The following is a 21,733-nucleotide window of genomic DNA, read 5'->3' on the forward strand; positions in this document are numbered from 1 at the left end:
AAAGTTGAAATGAAGTTTAACTCCAAATGAATGTTATGAAGTAAATGCTTATGAAATGGAGTCTTTATGAAATGATTATTTGATGAAAGGGCTTCTTAGACAAAATAAGATTTCATTGTGAAAGGACAATCCTCATATTGGATCAAAGGAAATGTTTAAGATTATGATATGACATGTATGACATCCCTATATGCTGTCAATGCTTTTGAACATTTTTTTTGTTACACCCCATACTTTGGTACCTTGGAACACTTTTTAAGCTTTTTAAGTTTCTGAGAAAGCTCTTAAGTTTCATAGAAGTCGTCATGTGAGTTGGATAATCTATAACTCTATCAAATAATCCTAAGGAAAGGAGAAGGAGATACTCCATAAGAGAGAAGATTGGAAATAAGGTTATAAGAATCCGAAAGAAGTTGGAGGTTAAGTAGTGAGTCGTAGGACTCGACTTACTTGTGAAAGCTATTACTTGGGATATTTTACATACTAAGGGTATATATGTGTGTTAGGATGAGTAATCTCTCATTTCAGCATCTATTCCTTAGCAAAATTTTGAGATAAAACTAGAGGAGCTAGAGAGACTAGCTACGGGTTCCCTCCAATTCAAGGTAAGGCCCCGATTATCTCTCTATAAAATAATTATTTAAGGTATCCTATGGTTATATAGAGGTGTTTAACAAAGTCAAATCTAATTTTGGGGTAGCAAGAAAGAGATACAAACAGTCCGTTAATTTTCAGCATGTTAAGAGAACTTCCGAGACAAGTTTTAGCAAGGTATGGCTTGGTTCTCTTCTCCCACATTTTGGTAAGGATTATGACATTTTATGAGGTTTTTAATAATTTAAATTTAAGGTTTGTATCAGCACCAAGTGGACAACAAACAGCCGCGACGTGTCAGCCGCGTTAGACGAGCTTCCGAGGAGACTTTTGGCAAGTTTTGGCCAATTTCGAGTAAGGTGAGGTCTTTCCTTTCAATTTGAAGTTTATGGTATGTTTATAGAGTGTATTAAACTCCTTTTATATGGATTTAAGTATAAAAATTTCATATAGGGGCTTGATGTTCGAAACAAACTAAATTGGAGTCATTATAGTCAAATTGTAGTCGAAGCAATGTGTTGTGCTTGTGGTGTGTTGATTCAGATGTCTGGTGGTGTGTTTCAGGTCCTAAAAGTATTTTAAAAGAGGTGTGGGGGCTTCTGGTTTCATCCACACGACCCCTCATTTCGTACAATTAAAGGTTTTATAAAATAAAGACTAGAAACCCTATTTTGGTATCGTAATTTTCAGCAAGTTATTTGGAGCTTATGTTGTGTGATGTTGCCATATTTTAGTTGTATATGATCTGTAGGTTGTTGTTTTTGGTTGGTTTTAGTTATTAGGGATCTAATTGGAAATTCAAATAGGGCATGTTATAGGGGATGTGCTGCCCGATTTCCGTTAACTCCTTAACTAACTAAGGAACTAGTCGAGAAGGCGAGCGAGGAGATGAGTTCTATGAATACTCGTACGTAACTTAAGATGCTGGAAAATCGAGGTTTTTTTATGCTCGTATTGCTTTCATGTTAAATAGGTTCAAGAGACGAAGAGGCGAACGTATTAAGAGTAATCCGTAAGAGGTATGTAAAGCTAATGTTTCCTTCTTTTGGCATGTTTTTGGCATAAGTATGTAAGGCTTAGAATTTCTTTTAGCATGTCTTCGACATAAGTGTATTAATTTTATTCTATCTCTTGGCATATTTTTGGCACAAATATGAAAATCTAATCTTCCTTGTTGACATGGTTTTTATAACGCAAGTATATGACTTTTTTATGGTTCCAAGGAAGTCCCTATTCCTAGAGCCACTAGGATGGACAATTTCTTGCTTTCCAAAAGACATTTTATTGTGTTTTGATACGAGTATATAATTCCAGAAGTTTCATTTTGATGTAATCCATAGTGACTTTCAAAAGGTACTAAATGTGATTCTTGTCTTGATTTTGAACGATAGCTTATTTTCATTATTTCATTGAGCCCCATAATATATCTGGAAATATGGAAACGATTTCAAAAAGACTATTTTGACATAGACCATCATGACATATGAAAGACATGCACTTTGATTATCGCTCAATTTCTCTTATATGACTTGGCATGGAGTTACGCTATCGAGTCTCTGGAAAGTTTTGTATTTTATATTGCATATAATTTCTCACTACTCGACTCGTGGATGCCTCAATGCTTCCTTCGCCGAGCCCAGGTCAGGTTTTGTTATCATGCGTATTTCTCTACATTGTTCGCCGTGCTCCGATGTGAGGGGGCAGGTACGACCTGTACATGGGTTTTGTGAAGTTATGATGTGCCATATACACAGATGATATGATATAATCTGATATGACCATCTGATATGATATGATCTATTACGGAGATATTCCCTACTCTGGAGTTATGATATGCTGTGGTGCCGGTGACGGGGCGACAACCATAATTTGTTCACCAAGTCCCATAATGGGGCCGGATATGGCATATATTTTTATGTATACCTTATCTATGGTTATGATAAGCATTTTGATATTTCTGGATACTTTGCTCATTTTTGTACATTCTGCTCTGGTAATGACTTTACTTATTATAGTCCATGCTTTACATACTTGGTATATTTTTTGTACTGACCCCCTTTCTTTAGGGGGCTGCGTTTCATGCCCGCAGGTACAGATGCTCGGTTTGCTGATTCGCTCGCTTAGGACATCCACTCTATTGGTTGGCAGTGCTTCTTTGTCTGAAGCCCTATTTTGGTACTAACTTTTCTTTCGTACATTTGTACATGTTAGTTAAGGGTACGACGGGCCCTGTCCCATCATATGACTAGACTATCATTCTGTAGAGGTCTGTAGACTTGTGATGTGGGTTATTATATATGTTTTGGGCTTGTGTTCAGTGACGGTCTTAACGGCCTTCATGTGCTACATCTATTTTTGTGCGCTCTCTAGAGATCTATTTTGATTTTCTCATTTGTTTATTCTTCTAACATACTCAGTGGGGCTAAGGGTACATATGGGTGCCCAAATTGGGAACTAGTCATGACCTACGGAGTTGGATCGTGACATTTCCAAAAAGGAAGGTCCAGTTAGCATGGTAACCGAAATACCATAACTGATTGTAGACCTAATTATCTTATAAATCAAGGTTCATTAGTAGAATGGTAAATAGGGTATGGCAGCCATGATGATATTATAAACCAAAGGTTTTAATGAGTTATTCCAACGATTGATGTTTTAATGTTAAAGTTATATAATGCTTATGCTATATTTATATTTAAACATTATTCCGTAGGATTTGACCTAGCATCGAATGTATCATGTAGATGGACACTCGACCAAAGGTGTTTTTAAGTAAATTCTCGTGTTGCATTAACTATGTGCCACCATAGGAGCCCTTATCGTCTAAGCCTTTGTAGCCATCCAATATTAAAGTTAAAGTTTAAGAATGTTTTAAATTTGATCAGAGTTCTACCCCGGAAAGGTAGTCTCCCATATCTCAATCCAGAAGTCATCAGCTCGCCCCAATGCAGGAGTCATCAGATTCCATGTAATAGCTCGCATGGTCTTAAATGTCAGTTATGATCACTTCCCCATAAAATGAATGTTTTAAGGTTTCATATGATGATGTCTAATGCATGCATTCATTTATGCATATTGCTTACTTATGTCTCTCTCTCTCTTATGTTTTTCATTTCATAGAATACTCACATACTTAGTACATTCAAAGTACTAATGCATACCTTTCCCTACATGATATCACCATGTAGAGACTAGTGTCGCTCCTCACCCTCCTCCCCATGGCTAAGTTGATCGTTGAAGCTACCACTTTGGTGAGTTACCATGTTTCGGGAATGGCACTCCTATCTTATCTAGCTTATATTATATTTAGACTCTTACGTTGAATTTTGGTATTTTTGACTAAATATTGAGGGTGAGATAGGGACATTTCTTAGCCCCCGCCAAGTCTTTAGTGTAGAAGGTATGGTTGGACAGAGAAAAAGATGTTATGTGTCTTTGAGTTTTATTAAATGTGAAGCCCCTTAGTCCCTATATCTCTTATATTTCTGCTTGATTTGTTTATCATTACAAATAAAATGTTTAATGAATGCTAAGAGGCTTGGATTAGGTACCTCTGGGTGTTTCATTCGTCGTGTCATGTCTAGGTCTTAGGCTCGGGTCGTGACACATACAATACTTCAAAAGGAGCCATTAGGATGCTAGAGAGATAACTATTATTATAGGCAAACTCAATCAACGGTAGATACTCATCCCAACTTCCTTTAAAATCAATCACGCATGCCCTCAACATATCCTCTAAGGTTTGGATCATTCTTTCAGCTTGATCATCGGTTTAAGGATGGAAAGCAGTACTTAACTTGAATTTTATACCAAGACCATTTTGAAACGACTTCCAAAAGGTAGAAGTGAATTGGGTACCTCAATCCGATATAATGGACAAGGGAACACCATGTAGTCTTACCAATTCACGAACATACAACTTAGCATAATCTTCAGCACCATAAGAAGTCTTAACCGGTACAAAATAAGCCGACTTAGTCATTCGATCCACAACAATCCAAATAGAATCAGTTCGCTTCTTAGTACGAGGTAAACCCATTATAAAGTCCAAATTCACATTTTCCCACTTCTAAGTAGGAATTGTGATGTCTAGAGCCAAACCTCCCAATTTTTGATGCTCAACTTTAATTTGTTGGCAATTTGGACACTTAGGCACAAACTCCACTATATCCTTCTTCATGCCATTCAACTAATATAATTCTCTTAAATCATGATACATCTTGGTGGATCCTGGATGAATCAAATACTGAGAACTATGGGCCTTATTCAATATCAACTATGTTAAACCATCAACTTTAGGAACACACAAATGACCTTAGTAGCGAAGTACCCATGTCCCCCTTGGGAGAAAGCCCAAATTGCTTTTTCGACCATTGATTTCTTCAATTCAACCAACAACGAATCATTGTCTTACTTAGCCTAAACATCCGATACAAGAGATCATTTCAAACCATTTTGAACAAGAATACCTTCATCATTGGAATCAACCAACAGAACACCTAATCGAGCCAACCTATCCACATCTTTAATCAGTTCTTTCTTACCTTCTTCAACATGTGCAACACTACTCATGGATAATCTACTTAGTGCATCGGCAACCACATTAGCCTTACCCGAATGGTACAAACACTTCTATCATAGTCTTTCAATAATTCAAACCATCGCCATTGCCGAACGTTCAAGTCCTTTTTCTTAAACACATATTGTAAACTCTTATGGTCGGTGAACACATCCATATGGACACCATAAAGATAGTGTCTCCAAATCTTTAAAGCAAACACAACCGCTACTAGTTCCAAGTCATGACTCGGATAATTTCTTTCATGTACCTTAAGTTTCCTAGAAGCATAGGCTTTACCATGCTGCATAAAAACACAACCAAGTATGCTTCATAAAAACACAGCCAAGTCCTACTCGTGAAGCGTAAAAATATGCCACAAAAGCATTGGACACTTTTGGCAAGGTAAAAATAGGAGTGGTAGTAAGACGATCTTTCAACTCTTGGAAACTCTTTGCATGCTTCCGACCATTGGAATTTACTTTCTTTTAAGTCAATATAGTCAAAGGTAATGAGATATATGAAAACCCTTCTACAAATCTTCTATAATACCCGGCTAGGACTAAGAAACTTCTAATATCCGAAAGAGACAATGGTCTAGACTAATTTTTAATTGCCTCAATTTCTTAAATCAACCATAATGCATTCACCTGACATAATGTTACCTAGGAAAGCAACCTCCTTTAGCCAAAATTCACATTTATTGAACTTGGCAAATAATTGTTTGTCCCTTAAAGTTTGCAACACAACCTTTAAGTGATTAGTATGCTCTTCCTCATTCCGAGAGTAAACCAAAATGTCATCAATAAAAACAATTACAAATATGTCCAAATATTATCTTAACATCCTATTTATCAAGTCCATGAATGTCGCAGGGGCATTGGTCAATCTAAATGACAAAACTAAGAATTCATAATGGTCATACCTTATTCGAAATGCCATCTTAGGAATGTCACATTCTCTTATCCTTAGTTGGTGATAACCGAAATGGAAATCAATCTTACAGAAATAACTTTTCCCTTGTAATTGGTCAAACAAACCATCTATCCTCGAAATTGGGTATTTATTCTTGATAGTTACCCTATTCAATTATCGATAGTCTATACACATTTGAAGCGAGTCATCCTTCTTTCTAACAAATAAAATAGGAGCAGCCCATGAGGATATACTTGGTCTAATGAAACCTTTGTCTAACAAGTCTTTCAATTGATCATTTAACTCCATTAGTTCCATTGGGACCATTCGGTAAGGAAGGATAGAAATAGATTGAGTACCAGGTAGAAGATCTATTCCAAAGTCAATTTCTCTTTTGGGAGAAATACCGGGTAGATCATCAAGAAACACATCCGAAAACTCATTCCGACTTTAGAGTAGGGGCTTCGGAATTAGTATCCCTAACCCTCACAAAATGGTAGATACAACCTTTGGAAATCATTTTCTGAGCTTTAAGGTACAAAATTAATTGATCTTTAAACATGAAATTACTACCCTTTCATTCTAGGACCACCTCATTTGGAAATTGAAATTTAACCACTCGGGTTCTACAATTAATAAACACATATAATGAATATAGACAATCCATGCCAAGGATAACATCAAAATCAGTCATATCAAGTTCAACTAGATCACATAGAGTAACTTTATGAAAAATCAAAACTAGATAACTATAGACTCTTTTATCCATAACCAACTCACCTACGGGAGTATAAATGAAAAAATGGCTCAAATAATATTTTGGGACTAATATCAAATCTCATGGACACATAAGGAGTAACAAAAGACAAATTTATACTTAGATCAAATAAGGCATAAATATCATAGTGACACCCGTAATATAGTGGTAACAAGATTGGGAGTCTCCTCCGCCTCTTTTCTACTATGAAGAGCATAAAATCGATTGTTGCGTTGACCACCTTTTGGTTGCACTTGAGATCCTTGTTGCACTTTGCCTCCATGAGCAACTTGTCCTTGAGGATGACCATATTTAACTTTACACTCCTTAGCATGATGACTCGTCTTGCCACATTGATAGCAAACATTCAAAACCGCAAGACATTCTCCCTTATGGTTCTTTCCACATTTCTTGCATGCAGGGGTAACTTCGCCAATAAGAGCACCTCATTGAGGCTTAGAGTAGGGCACCCTATATTTTTAAACCTTGGATTAGTTGCATTTGAAGATCCTTGATCGGAGTACCTTTGGCGAAAATGAGGATGCCCTCCATTTCCGGACCTAGCATAAGAGGAATCACCACCATCGGTCCCTTTCCTTTTTGACTATCTAGTTTTCTCCATTAGATTCTCATCCTCTATTTGCTTCTTATTGGTCATGAGTCTAGAGATGTCCATTTCCTCAATCAACATGGCCATCTTACACTCCTTAGAAATCACATCTGACACACTCGACACGAACTTGCTCATACGAGCTCTCGGCAACTATGAATGGAGAATATTTCAATAATTAAGCAAACTTTAGGGCATACTCCTTAACACTCATACCACCTTGCTTGAGATTGATGAAGTCTTGCACCTTGGCCTCCCTAAACTCTAATGGAAAAAAAACTTTCAAGAAACACTCTTTTGAATTCTTCCCAGGTCATGGGATCCGGCTCTATAGGCCTCTTGCTCTTCGATTGGTCAAAGCATATACAAGCAACACCCTTCAATTGGTAGGTAACCAACTCCTCTCTCTCAACTGGGCTAATTCCCATAATTTTCACGATCTTATTAATGCTATCAATAAACTCTTGTGGATGTTCCTCCATCTTAGAACCCCAAAACTCTGGATGATTCATCCTAATGAAGTCAAGAACTCTTGTTGCTGTCATACCCACACTTGGGTTCACGGCTTGAGCAAGCACTTGGAAGGCTGCTAGAAACTCGGCATTGGAGACTTGTTCATTCAAGGGATCATTCGGAGTGTGTTTCCCCCCTTCAACTACATTCCTTTGAGCAGTATATCTTCGTAGAGGCATTTTCTAAAAATCGCAAAGCACACGCATTAGAGGAAAAGACTTAGAGTATCACTCTACCGCACGACATAGATTATGAAAGAAGTGAGATTTTTTCTAAGATGCTTCATAACCTCCAATTCATAGATGTTCTGCACTTCACACTGATGAACAATACTCTACTTAACGCGTCATGTTAAACTCCTTAGGACACTCCTAAACCTTATACTTGGATACCAAGTTTGTCACAACCCGAGCCTAGGGCCTAGACATGAAATGAAGGTTGGAAATGGAAGGATACCAACAAAGCCAGCTTAGCATAAATTGCATACATAAGGTAAAGAAACATGATATGGTAAGCATAAGAATCCATTCAATGAGAAGTGGAAGGAAAATAAACTCCAAAAAAATGTCCAAATGGACTTACATCAATTGGAAATGTCTAAACATGCCTCTATTCTAGACTTTATGGGGGCTTACAATAAACTCCTAGCTTGCCCAAATCATAAGAGAAAAATCAAGTTAAAAACATGAAAGCAAATTCATGTCCTCGATGAATGAGGACTCACCAACTCTTGAAAATTAAACTGGCTCTAGCCACAAATAGAATGATCGTCATCCGCTCCTACATTATGAGACAATGTAGGCAAAATATATATTAGTACATAGCAGGTAAAAATATATATGTTATACATAGAAGGTACTAAGTATGTGATTTATTCATGAAAAAGTAATAGGACATAGGCAATATGGAAAAAGATGCATGACCAATCGGAATGAACTTGAATAAGGCTTAAAAGCATTTAAAGACATATAGAAACTTATGGTCAACGCATCATAATATTTCATAGTAAATCTCGTATCTTAGCATTCAACTTGTGTGGGATAAGATGTTTAACCGATATCTTAAGACCGTGTGAGATATAAAATGGAATTCAATATAACTCCCTCATCAATAAGAGAGAGGCTACTTTCCAAGGTAGACTCCACGAGAACAACTTTAACTTTGTGAGTTATATGTGGATCCACTAGCTAAGCCATGAAGGAAATTTATGGAGGGTAATGTAGTTTGGGACTTTAGTTTCTACTAGAATTTCCTTGGATAACTAACTACATTAATAGACGGAACCCCAGCTAGAAGTCCTCTTAGTGCTTAGTCAATATCCCAACGAAAATTATTAAATTATAGAAACATCATCATTAACTTCATCATGAAAATAATCATTAGAATAGCTCATAACTTTAGTGATTCATAGGAATCCATAAACTTTGGTGAGAATTGTCCTTATCACCATCTTTAAACATGATTGTGTGACAATTGTCCTTATCACACCATAATAACTTTATTAGATCATAAATTTCATCATTAAATTATCAATCTCAACTTTATTTATAAAAGCTTTTTGTTGAAATTATTGAACTCATACTCAAAACACATGTAAATTATCATTGAATCTCATAATCATAATTAAAGTAGGTTTATGCATGGGCATCCATAATTCAGCTTGAAATCATGCAACTAATATAGAATCAGGCTAATAATAATTATTGATAACATCTAAAAATAAAATTGAAACAGTGCAATGCAATTCATCAAAACTAGAGTTAATTAGACTGTTGAAATTGAAGAGGGCCTTGAAGAAACCTTAGGACTTCAAAGGTGAAAGGAACCCATGGATCAATCCCCACATACCTTGGTGAAATCAACTCAAAATTCAAGAAGAATATTGATGAACTTGAAACCCTAGCTTAAAATTTGAAGGAGAGCTTGAGCGGATTTATGATCTTGCCTTAGGGGAATTTTGAAGAATGATTTAGAATAGAAGAAATTTCAAAGGGTTGAATAGTTATAGGCTTGAAATGGCCATAATAGTGTCTAGGTACATTGAACCGAATTTAAGAAAAGACAAAACTACCCCTCATTAAATCCAGATTGTAGAATTACGACTAGGGTTCTATGAGTCATCCTCAAGTCTACAACTCATAGACTTGAGTCGTCGTGCAGTCCTGATGAAACATTGAAAATAAAGGCCTCTTATGTTTTCTTATGAGTTGTTGTTATGAATCGTAAACTTTCTTATGAATCAAAAACTTTTTTACGACTCGTCAAAGTCGTTCATCTTGCAAATTTGAAAAACCTACAAGTATATGGGTCTCTATAGTTTTCAAATGACTCATCCTTAAGACTCATCAATAAGACGACGAATCATCATGTTGAGTCGTAGGACTTCTCCAGAGGTTGGCTCTAGAAAGGTCCTTAGGATTCATTCTACGACTAGTAGGTACGAGTCATAGAAAGGACTATGAATCATAGAGTGACTCCTCAACTTTAGGATATGCCAAATTTTGAGAGATTCTCTTTGGTTACAAATATTCAACTTCCGAAGTTTTACAAGTTATGTTTATAGTTTATATTTCAGTGCTCTTTATTGTAGCTATGTTCCTAAACTATAAAGGAATTAGATTATTTTAAGTTTCATTTAATCTTTCTGGATATAGCTAGAGTTAGCTATGTAGGTGTCTTGAAGTCTAAGTCAACTAAAGTTTAATGATTTAGTAGGAAATAGGGTTATTGCGTTGAATATGTATGTAACAGAGGTGTTACAGTGAGGAGGAAGAAATTGAGAGTTCAATTCTTAGATTGCAAGAGTTTGTAATTTGAACTTTGGCTCGTTGTTGGTGTAGTTGTTTGGCGAAATCCCGTGAGACTGATCATAATTATTTCCTCCCTTGAGTAAGGAAGTTTCCATGTAAAATCTTGTGTTGATCTTACTTCTCAATATTTATTTTTCCGCAATTGTTATTCTATCAAGGGACCTCATCCTTGACTTGTAGTGAACACATACATTCTACCACTTAGTAAGAAATTGCAAGATTTTAATAGAATAATATTTTGTCATGGGATTGGAGGCGTTATCTAGTTTCACACTATATCGAATAAGTGTTAAAATGCTAGGCATCTGGTTTGCATTTAATAAAAATTTATAACCTAATTATTCAGATATATTAGTCTTTAAGTATATTTGTATTTTATATCTAAGTATAACTATTTAAATCATAAGGTGTATATTTTTTATTTGCAACTACTTAATGAAGCGGAGTAGATTTAGATGATTATGGTCCATAATAAAGTTTTAATATTATTAAGATGATATTTATTCTACAATTTTTGTGAAGACATATTAACCTTACTTGATTCACTTTTAGTGATAATAGCTACCATCATTATATTATTACCTATCACCATAACCACTACGAACTATCGTCTGCCATTATGAACTATCATCACCACTATCAGCACCGGCTACCATTATCAACTCTATCACCCACCATACACAACCATCATCCTCTGTTATAACTATCATCGTTGTCATCACTATATCCATCAGTACTAGCAATTATATATTCACAATCATCATCAATAAACATCCATATCACAATCGCCACCAATCATTATCGACAATCGCCACCATCAATACTATCAATATTTCTCAGTATTATACAATTATATATGTTTTCACCATCGACTAAAAACATCAATAAACCACTACTAGTTACACATTGCCAATTACCATATCACTAGCAACTATCCACAACCACCATAATTGAACAACACTATCACTAGTCACCTCCCAGTCAGGATCCACTACCCCACTAGTCATCACTATCGCCAATCATCATATTTTTTCAAAATGATATTGTATATATTATACTAACACTACTAAAAATAAATTAGAATTTAGCAACAGATAAATAACTTCATACCTAAACATAAAAAAATTGTTGTTAATTCTATTCAACGTCGAATTAGTGATATAATTTCAAAATAATATGTTAACCACGAGATAGGTATCAGCATATTAACGACACAGTTCGTGACTAATTTTAATTTTTTATAGTGTAATTAGTATTTTGTTGAATTTTATAGGCATGAATTTCTTTAAAAAAACATTTTTATACGTTTTGATGTTGAGAAATAAAAGGTAGTACTCAAATTATTACTCCCTCCATTTCAATTTGTGTGATACTGTCACAACCCAAGTTAAGCCCTATGTGCGACACAATGATTATATTCCTGGAGGACCCCAACCAAGCCTCTTAGCATATCATTCAAGAGCATACATAAGGAAAATAAGCAAAATAAACTAAATCATAGACATGGAAGCATAGTCTCAAAATGGAGCGTAAGTCTCAAAATACCGAATAAAAGACAACATAGACTCTAAACATCCAACATGCCTCTACAAACTAAATGAGGGCATAAGACAAGATCCTAACTCACCCATGACAACATAAGAGAATGAAATAGTCGAATGACTCAAATGAAAATAAAGTTTCTTGTCCTCAAAGCATGAGGACTCATCACAAATGCTAGTCTAGGCTCAAATTTACTCACGAATAGGAGGTGCGCGATGATCGTCCATCCCTACATTATGATATGATGTAGGCGTTAGTACATGAAATGTACTATGTATGTGAGAAGTATGTATGAACAATAATCATAGAATATAAACCAATATGAAATATGAGATGCAAGACCAATATCTTAAAACATGATTGAAATCATGAAAATATTAAAATATTAAACTCATTGGTCAATGCATCAAAATATCATCACCATCATAGGAACTCGTAACTTTCTTTAACTGGTGTGGGATAGGAACTTAACCGACACTTAAGATCATGCGAGCTATTACATGGAAACTGATGATCCTCACATCGAGAAACGGGGATACCTTGTTAGGGTATACTCCGTAATGGTACTTTATCTTTAACTGTGCTATAAGTGAATCCACTAGCTTTGCCATATTGGCATCTTTAAACCTACATGGACAACGTAGTTACGGACTAAGGTTCCTACTAGGATTATCGGTTAGTTACAATGACAACCGGATCGAACCCCACCTTAAAGTCCTCTCGGTGCTTAGTCATTATCCCAATGGAACTTTCATGAAAACATAGTCATTAATAACATTTGAAAAGATAATAATAGGTAGCAATCCATATTTATAAAGATAACATAAAAATAGCTCATCTATTAACTTCATCATGAATGTGTGAGGAAATTCCATTACAACCTTTAACTTCTTTTATATGATTGTGCAACCATTGTCCTTATTGCACTATAACTTCTTTTCTTATATCATCTTTAAATATCATTAATAACTTTCTTTTCTTGAAGCATCTTTGAACATCATTCACAAAGCTTTCAGTGAAATAAGTTAAACATCATGATCATAACTCATAAATCATGCTTGAAACTAACATATAACATAGGCCTTTGAAATTCATCTTGAAATCATACAATGTAATGTGAAATATGCATAATTAGGCTAATATCATTGAAATATATCATAATTAAGAAGATCCAACGCAAATCATAAAATTAGGATTTGTAGAAGAAGAAATCATAAGAGATTTTTAGAAGAAAATTTTGGGATTCCACGGTGAAAGGACCCAAGGATGAATTCACACATACCTTGACATTTAGAAGCCCTAAGTTGTAGAGAATAGAAACTTGACTTTGATAAAATCCTTAGAATTCACTTGAGGAAGGAGGAGATTTGGAGAGAATACTTTTAGAGAGAAGAATTTTAATTAGAGAGTTATGGTGAGAATGATAAGGTTAGGAGGACTTCGGGTAGTTAATAGGTTAGAATAAACACCCCAAAATAGTCCACATTCATTAATGAAAATATAGGAAATGACCAAAATATCCCCAATTAAAACTGGATTTGGGCACCTGGACTGGCCTCCACCACGACCTGTGATGGCCAATACGGGTCGTAGTCATGGTTGTGGCGATGAACTTGGTATTTTGAAGCAGGGGTTTGCAAGGGTCCCCTCCCACGAGACCCACCATGGTCCGTTAAGATCACCACGGCCCATAGTGGTGGGCTCGGTGAGAAGGCAGCCAAGGGGTCTGAGGGAGAGTGTCCACCACAAGGGCCACCACGGCTCGTGGTGCGCAACACGGGTGCCTCTCTTGGTTCACACCTATGATCTACTGAGTTCTGAGGCTTTCCACCCCGATGGGCAGTACGACCATACTCGTGTTCACGGCTCATGAACTGAGCTCGTGGTGGTCACTTGATGCAAAAGCTGAGATTCTTTGGAAAACTTCTTTTGAACCTCGTTTTTTGACTTTTTCAACTTTCGGGTTCTTACAGATACCTTTCGCATTTTGAGATTCAACAAGTTTATCTTTGACCGTATTGTTTTCATATATCTTTTAAATACTTTAACTTGACAATTATTGTGACTTATACTACTTTTTCATAGTTTCCGAATACCTAAAAAAAAAATCAAAAAAAGTTAAAGATTCCATGTCCGAGTTCACGTTCAAAATTAGATTGTTTGACTTTTGGAAAGCGAAAAGTGTCATATAAATTGAAATAGAAGGAGTGTATCTGAATATTCAAAAGCACTATATTCTGATTCAAACATCGTTAGCATTAATAATATTTAGTGCATTAATACAACAACAACAACGACCCAGTGAAATCTCACAACGTGGGGTTTGGGGAGGATAAAGTGTACACAGACCTGACTCCTACCAAGGTAGGACGACTGTTTCCTCTTCTACACTCTATACATGTGCTGATGTGCACGCACCGATACAAAGAAAATCTTAGAAAGAAAAAAAAGGTTAAGCGGATTAATTGCCACCTCATATATTAAGCAAAACGAATTTTCATTTTTATGGGAATTTAAAGTTTTTTTCCCTAATTAAGAAAGCTCTTGGTAAAGGGTTGATAAGGAAAGGCCAAGTCAGTCATTTCCAATTTTCCATTTTTTTTATGACGAATTAAACTAAATTATCAGTACGTCATACTCTCCTGTGAACCTTGTGGTACTCATGCAGGATACAAACAAACAGATCATATTTGTCTTTGAAATCTCATCTCCTCTTTAAAAAGCCATTAAAAAATACCAGCAATATTTGTGTGAAGAAGAAGAAAAAAAAAATTGAATCCACAAAACAAAAAAGGAAAGAAAGAAAGAAGACATTAATATCATGGGATCCAAAGAGCAAAAAAAAGCATTGCTCAATCAACAGTTGGAGCAACTCGGTTCAATTACTAATTCCCCTTCTGTAAAGCTACTCACATCTTGACTTTCATTTTATTTATTTTGCCTTACAACATGTATGTTGATTCTTTTAATTTAAAGGGATTAATTAACTTTTTTTCTTTCTAATTAATTTTTTATGAAAGAAGAAATATTTAAATCCCTTTTTGATTAGCCGATTGGAATAATTAGTGTTTAATCATCTTCCAAAATGAAAACATTTCATTTCTATTTTGTATTTTGAATCGGATTTCTATACAAGATATTCAAAAAAAATTAAAGACAGATTAAGATCAACCTTTCTATCTCTCTAACTCCACGAAATAGTGCTTGTAAGGTCTGTATACACTCTATCCCCTCTAGACCTCACTTGTGTAGTTGTTGTTTACTAAGATCAACCTTTCTCCAAAGTGTGTAAAGACGGTTAAAAAGTAAATCTTTTAGTTCTTTTTTGTTTTGTTTAATTGAATGGGTAGCTTTATTTACCAAAATATTGGTTAATTTTTCAGGTGAATAAGACATCAATCATCGTCCATGCATCAAAGTATATAGAGGAATTAAAGGAAAGGATTGACAAGTTAAATGAAGATGCTTCAACTTCACAACCTTCTCATGATGACAACGAAGATTCCTTACCAGAGGTATGTATAGCTTAGCTATTGTTTTGGGTCTAAATAGCTTAGCCCTTTACTTTTAATTTCCTTCTTTTTGAGACTTTTTTTTATTTGGGCATATAAATCATCAATTTGAAGTTTTTTTTTGTTAAAAATGGATTGCAGTAATAACTACAAATTATTACAAAACGCAGTAGATGCTGCACAGGAGCTTTCAAATCGAGTAAAATACTTTCTTGTCCTAATTTATGTGGCACGATTCAAATTTCAAAAGTCAAACCTATTTGTTTGACCAGAAATTTGGACATCAAATTTTTACAAGTTTAAAAATAAAATTTACATATTTAGAAACTATGTGACAAATACTATATGTCTCAATAATTTAAAATCAAATTATGTGAATGACATATGATAAAATTATGATAAAAAATATTTATTTGAATCTCGAAATCCAAAAGTTACAAACATAAATTATAATGAAGGAAATAATTACAAGTAATAGTAAAAACATTGGTAACAAAATACATCCCTTCTTTATCAACCAATTTTAATTAAATACATGAGCAAAGCGGGATATTTATTACTCCCTCCGTCCACTTTATTTGTTAGGAGACTAAAAATAAATATCCATTTTTACATATATAGTTTAGAAGACTAATATATAATTTATTACTAGTTTCTAATTAACTCTTATTATTACCAATAATTATTTTTCAAATATTAAATTTATTATATTAAAAAGGTAATATAATAAAATTATCATTTTAATTACTTTATTTTAAGAGTGTGTCACATCAAAATGGATAGAAGCGTACTTATTTCCTGAATTCGTTGAATCCATAAAGAACATACCCGAGATGTCTGATATTTAAGTCTTCGTCAATGTTGAAATATTTGGCTCTCGAAACTATATTAATAAGACTCTCAAATGGTGATGTCCTTCCATACTCTAATGCATATTCAAACATTGTGTCCAAGCTCCAATAGATTTTCAAGTAAAAGTAATCACAAGTTATAAATGGACTAAAGTTTTGCTTTCCCCTTTAATTCAACAAATAATTTGCTTTGTTGCGCAGTAACAAGTGTGCTTAATTTGGCCTGCCTAATGGACCTTACAGAGTTGTCATTTAGATTATTGCTAGCTTTAAAGTGTGTTTGCACATGATAGATAAACGCTTTATTTTTATAAAGTTCATGATTTTGCCAATCCTTTTTCGATGTACGATTAATATGAACTTATTTTCAATAACTCACGAGACCCTTTATTTCTTGCTCCCTCATTGCGGAATAGTTTTGTCGAGAGTATCACATAAACTACCAAAAAGACAGCTTTATATTATTATTTTCCTCTTGTAGTAGAAGCCGCGCTTACATTTTTTTTCTGTGTTCTTCAATTTCATTTACCACATTGACCAGACAACAAGGGTTCGTTTAGTAGGAAGAAAATTGTTTTTCATGAAAAATATTTGTTTTGGAAAAATTTCTAAGTTAATAATTTAGTTGGTTTTTTTGTGTGTTTGCTATATTATTAAAAATATATAATTTTAAAAACATTTATATGTGATCTCTAGACAAATGCTATAGAAGGTGGGGTAGGTGGTGGGATGGGAGCTACAAAGATGAGGATGAATATGAGATGTGTTGAAGCGTGAGGAGGACATACTTAATGTAGAATGTCACTTGTGAAATTTGTTTTCCTTACTATCATGTACTAGGAAAGTAAATTTTCTCATTTTCAAGGAGCTTGTTTCATAAAGAAAATATATTTTTAAAATGTTGATAAATTGAACAAGAAAAATTATATATATTTACTTTTCAGAAACTACATTTCAATTGTTTGATGTGACAACGTATGTCTCCTTTAGGAAATTGTTACTGTATTGCTTTTATAACGTAGAGGCTTGATCGATATTTTGGCAACAAAATTAAAGAGTTGCCGACTATAACTATAATTTATAGTCGCTTGTTTTGAATACGATTTATTATGTGATTAGCTATGTAGGAATTATTTATACTTGTATTATTTCTTGGTGAATATTTGGTTTATTAGATTATAAATAATATAGATTGCAAAAGATTTAGCAATAAGTTGTTTGTTTACAAAAATACTCTCTCCATAAGTGTAAAATGTGTGAAAAGGGATACATAGAAGGGTTTCAGGAGATATTTTTGTCATTTTAAAATTTTAATTCTGAAATAAGTTATCTAACAAATATTATTCCACTCAGAGGCATGGATAGCTTATCCGAGTACTAGTTATTAATCTTGAGATAAGTTATCTCAAACTTTGTAACCAAACAGAAAAAATAAAAGGGACATACTAAAAAGTTATCCCCAAATTATTTCATTTTATTCATCACATCAAAGTAAGCTATGTATCTTCAACACTATCACGTTATCGTAATGATATCTACAAGTAATTTGTTTAAGAATAAAAATTTTATAATTTCATGATAGATCACCCCTTAAAATAGGTTAAAAGTGACTGTTTGTGTAAAAATTCTCATATTGACTATGTACGAAATTTAAACACTCATTTCTTAAAAAGTCATGATACACCGTTGCCATAAAAAATAGTTACATCATCCTGTTAATTACACGTAAATATGTATCATAACAATTAATTATTAACCCGGCAATAATATTAAACGACCTACTATTATATGTTAAACTATACTGAGAATGTGAAAAACAAACGGGTACTAATATTTACCGTAAAAGTGTATATACCTTGAATCTTTTAGTTTGTTTTTCTCCTTTAATGTTGGATTTATATAATTGGTTTTTTTTCTTCAAACAAGATATACATTCCTATCTATAGTGCAGTACATTGAGTATGAGAAATTGTCTAATTAACTTTACCCTACAGGTTACAGTTGAAACCCTAGAAAAGGGATTCATAATAAATGTGTTTTCAAAAACGAATTGCCCTGGTTTGCTAGTCTCCATTTTGGAAGCCTTTGAAGAGCTTGGCCTTGAATTATTGGATGCTAGGGTTTCTTGTTCCGATAGTTTTCGTCTTGAAGCTGTTAGTGATGTAAGATTTTCTATTTCTCTCCCTAATTAATTTCCATGTCTACATTTTTCTTTAAAATTTAAAGACTACCTTTTCTCTTGTTGGTGGAAAGTATATTTTCTTTATTTTAAAAAAATTGGTATATATACTACCTCTGTATCATTTTTAGTTTCTTTTAGTATTTTAACACGCACGTACCATTTATTAAATAAATACTCCATCCGTTCACTTCTACTTGTCAAGTATTTTAAAAATAGATTTTCACTTTTACATGCCAATTTTAACATATCAATAGAAAGATAAATAGTTTTTCCATGTTCTACTCTCAAAATTAATTATTTATTCCCAATTTATTTTTCAAGATCTAACATTTATATCAATGAATATGAGTATTGTAATAAAATGCTTATATAAATTATTATTCTTAAAAAAGATGCAAAGTTCAAAATGAACAAGTAAAAGTGAATAGAGAAATTATATTGTATATAATAACACACAATTTATGAAGGGGCTCTTATTTATTTCTTATTCGGAAGTGTTACTATTGAATAAGTGTTACTCCCACCATTTCATATTACTTGACTTTATACTAAAATAGGTTTTAATTTTGTTTTTACTCATCTACTTTAACAAATCAAGATAGTTTTAATATTGTTTCAATACTAATTTCATTATTAAATAATGTAATAATGTAATAATAGTCAATGTTAAATTTCTAAAGCATAATTAATAAATTTAATTTAATAAAATAAATCTCTAACAAATACTTTTTTAAAAAATGTATCAAGTCAATATGAGCCAAATAATATGAAATAAAGACCGTACTAATATTATTGTTTTAATCCTTTAATTGCAAGGATAGAACTAGAAAAGTAGTAATAATTCTTTCTTGATTTTAAAACAATTATTTTGAAACTTCTCTTTTGGACTAATTTTTTTTTTCATAAAGTGGGATGAAAAGAGTACTTGTCTACAAATATTTTTGTCCATGCTGTTGTTTAAAACTTCACGTGTGACTTGTACATAACCACCTCGTTATTTGAGCCACACACTTTGGATTTTTGATTGAGTGTGACCAAATACCAATTGATGAGTGGCCCTTTTTTAATTGTTTCTTTTAAGAAGCTTTCACGTTTATTCACCAAAAAATTGGAATACCTTAATCTAGTTTCATATCAATGAAACGAGTTGATTTCTCAACTAGTTAATAGTTTTAATGTATGCAAGTCACTTCTTATCGAAGAAAATTAGAATTATCAAAAAATATGGCTTCCTACAATCATAAATATTACTATTTGAGTGATCACCTGAAAAATTAATTTCAACAGAAATCATATTATAAGAAGTTCATTTATATTAATAGAATAGTTTAATCTATTTTGTTCTTACATCACATTTACTGTTCTATAATAATCTTTAATCAATAATTAAAATAATCAAGAATAGAAAAATAAATGCTACTATTAATGTGAATCATCATAATAATCTTTTGCGGTAAAACAAAATTTAGAACCACAAAATTACAAGATTGCATTACGCATATCAATTCAAAACCTTAACTTAAGGTTTTCTGATATGGTACCTCTGGTATGGTATTGTTACAAATTTACGTATTTAATTGGACGTACATACGATTTCGAGGAAATGTTTGATAATTAATTGCTCAAACTAATATTATTTCTAGGAAAAGGTTTTCAGCTATTTATTCAAACTGATATTATTTGTCCATTACAAAACCATCAAAAGACAAGCTGCTCTTTTATTAGCCAAAAATTCAGATTTAGAATTCATGGTATAAAAAAATCCTTGGCCGAATGAGCCCTACCCAGTTTGAATCTTAAAAATCCATTACAAAAGTTACTGCTTCTTATTCTAATTAATATTTCATTATTTTCATTTGAACAGTTAGTAAACACAAATTAAACTCGCCCCTTAATGTTACTGATGGCATATTTCTTTTTCATATGAGGAGTTTAATTGTGTAAAAAATAGTAAAATTACCCAATTATACAATCGAGTATATTTAACCGATTCTAATATGACTCATTTAACTTCTTATGTGGATGTTGAACACTAGCTAGCTTGGGATTACATACATTAGCCACGAGCTAACTTTTGGTTGCAATATTACTCTCTTCTCTGGTGTGAAACTGTTTGACTGGACATGAAATTTAAGCACTAAAATAATTTTATTGAAACTTGCTTGATAAAACAAATCATACATATTTGTGTAATCATAAATCATCTCAATTAAGATAAAATGAGATGTTGAATGTTAAATTATTACTAAATATAAAAATGCATCCCTTTTTTTAGACCAGCAAAAAGAAAATGCAAATTGGGACAGTGGAAATAATACAAAGTTATAATTATATATAACTTTAGTACTACTAGAAGTTAAACCATAGTGATAATGTAAACTCTTTCCGCGTTATTGTATGTAAATTTAATCCATATGACTGGCTAAAAAAGTTGTTACTTTTGCAGAACGAGGGACAGATTGAACGCGTAGATGCCCAAATGGTAAAACAAGCAGTCTTGGAAGCTATAAGGAACTGGAACCAACACAAAGAACAAGATTAATTTAATCAGCTTTAGTTATTTGATCTCCTCCCTCTGTTCTTTCAACCCCCCCCCCCCCCCCCCAACCCCTTAAAAAACCATTAAATAAAAAAAAAGAAATGTAACAAAAAGAAACAAACGAGGCAAATAAGCAAAAAGGAAAAGTCTTTTTTGTATCTCCTTCATTTTGAGGATTAATATTGTAAAGATTTTATGAATACGACAACAATTGTTACCAGAATTAGGTATGGCACGGCATAGAGCAACGACCTCCGACCGAAAATATGTTACTCTAGCTTTAAGAATACCTAAAAATCTTATGCCTATCATTTTTGGGAGCTATTTTCCAGGATTTCGATCTATAGCTG

The 21,733-nt window shown here is 33.4% G+C and overlaps 1 protein-coding gene across 1 annotated transcript; it reads left to right on the forward strand.

Moving 5' to 3' along the window:
• The first annotated feature begins 14,964 nt into the window (after nucleotides 1-14,964).
• On the forward strand, nucleotides 14,965-21,585 carry LOC129882468 (transcription factor bHLH61-like). Its single transcript, XM_055956767.1, has 4 exons — nucleotides 14,965-15,198; nucleotides 15,683-15,814; nucleotides 18,657-18,824; nucleotides 21,291-21,585. Exons 1-4 carry the CDS (start codon nucleotides 15,121-15,123, stop codon nucleotides 21,384-21,386), a joined length of 474 nt encoding a protein of 157 aa, XP_055812742.1. The 5' UTR covers nucleotides 14,965-15,120; the 3' UTR covers nucleotides 21,387-21,585.
• The last annotated feature ends 148 nt before the right edge of the window (nucleotides 21,586-21,733 follow it).

This window comes from Solanum dulcamara, chromosome 3, assembly GCF_947179165.1.
Source record: "Solanum dulcamara chromosome 3, daSolDulc1.2, whole genome shotgun sequence".
Taxonomy (NCBI): Eukaryota; Viridiplantae; Streptophyta; class Magnoliopsida; order Solanales; family Solanaceae; genus Solanum; species Solanum dulcamara.

Coding starts and splice junctions, on each gene's coding strand:
- LOC129882468 (XM_055956767.1), top strand. CDS start 15,121: ATGGGATCCAAAGAGCAAAAAAAAGCATTGCTCAATCAACAGTTGGAG. Junction 15,815..18,656: donor ACGAAGATTCCTTACCAGAG/GTATGTATAGCT, acceptor TTTACCCTACAG/GTTACAGTTGAAACCCTAGA. Junction 18,825..21,290: donor GTCTTGAAGCTGTTAGTGAT/GTAAGATTTTCT, acceptor TTACTTTTGCAG/AACGAGGGACAGATTGAACG.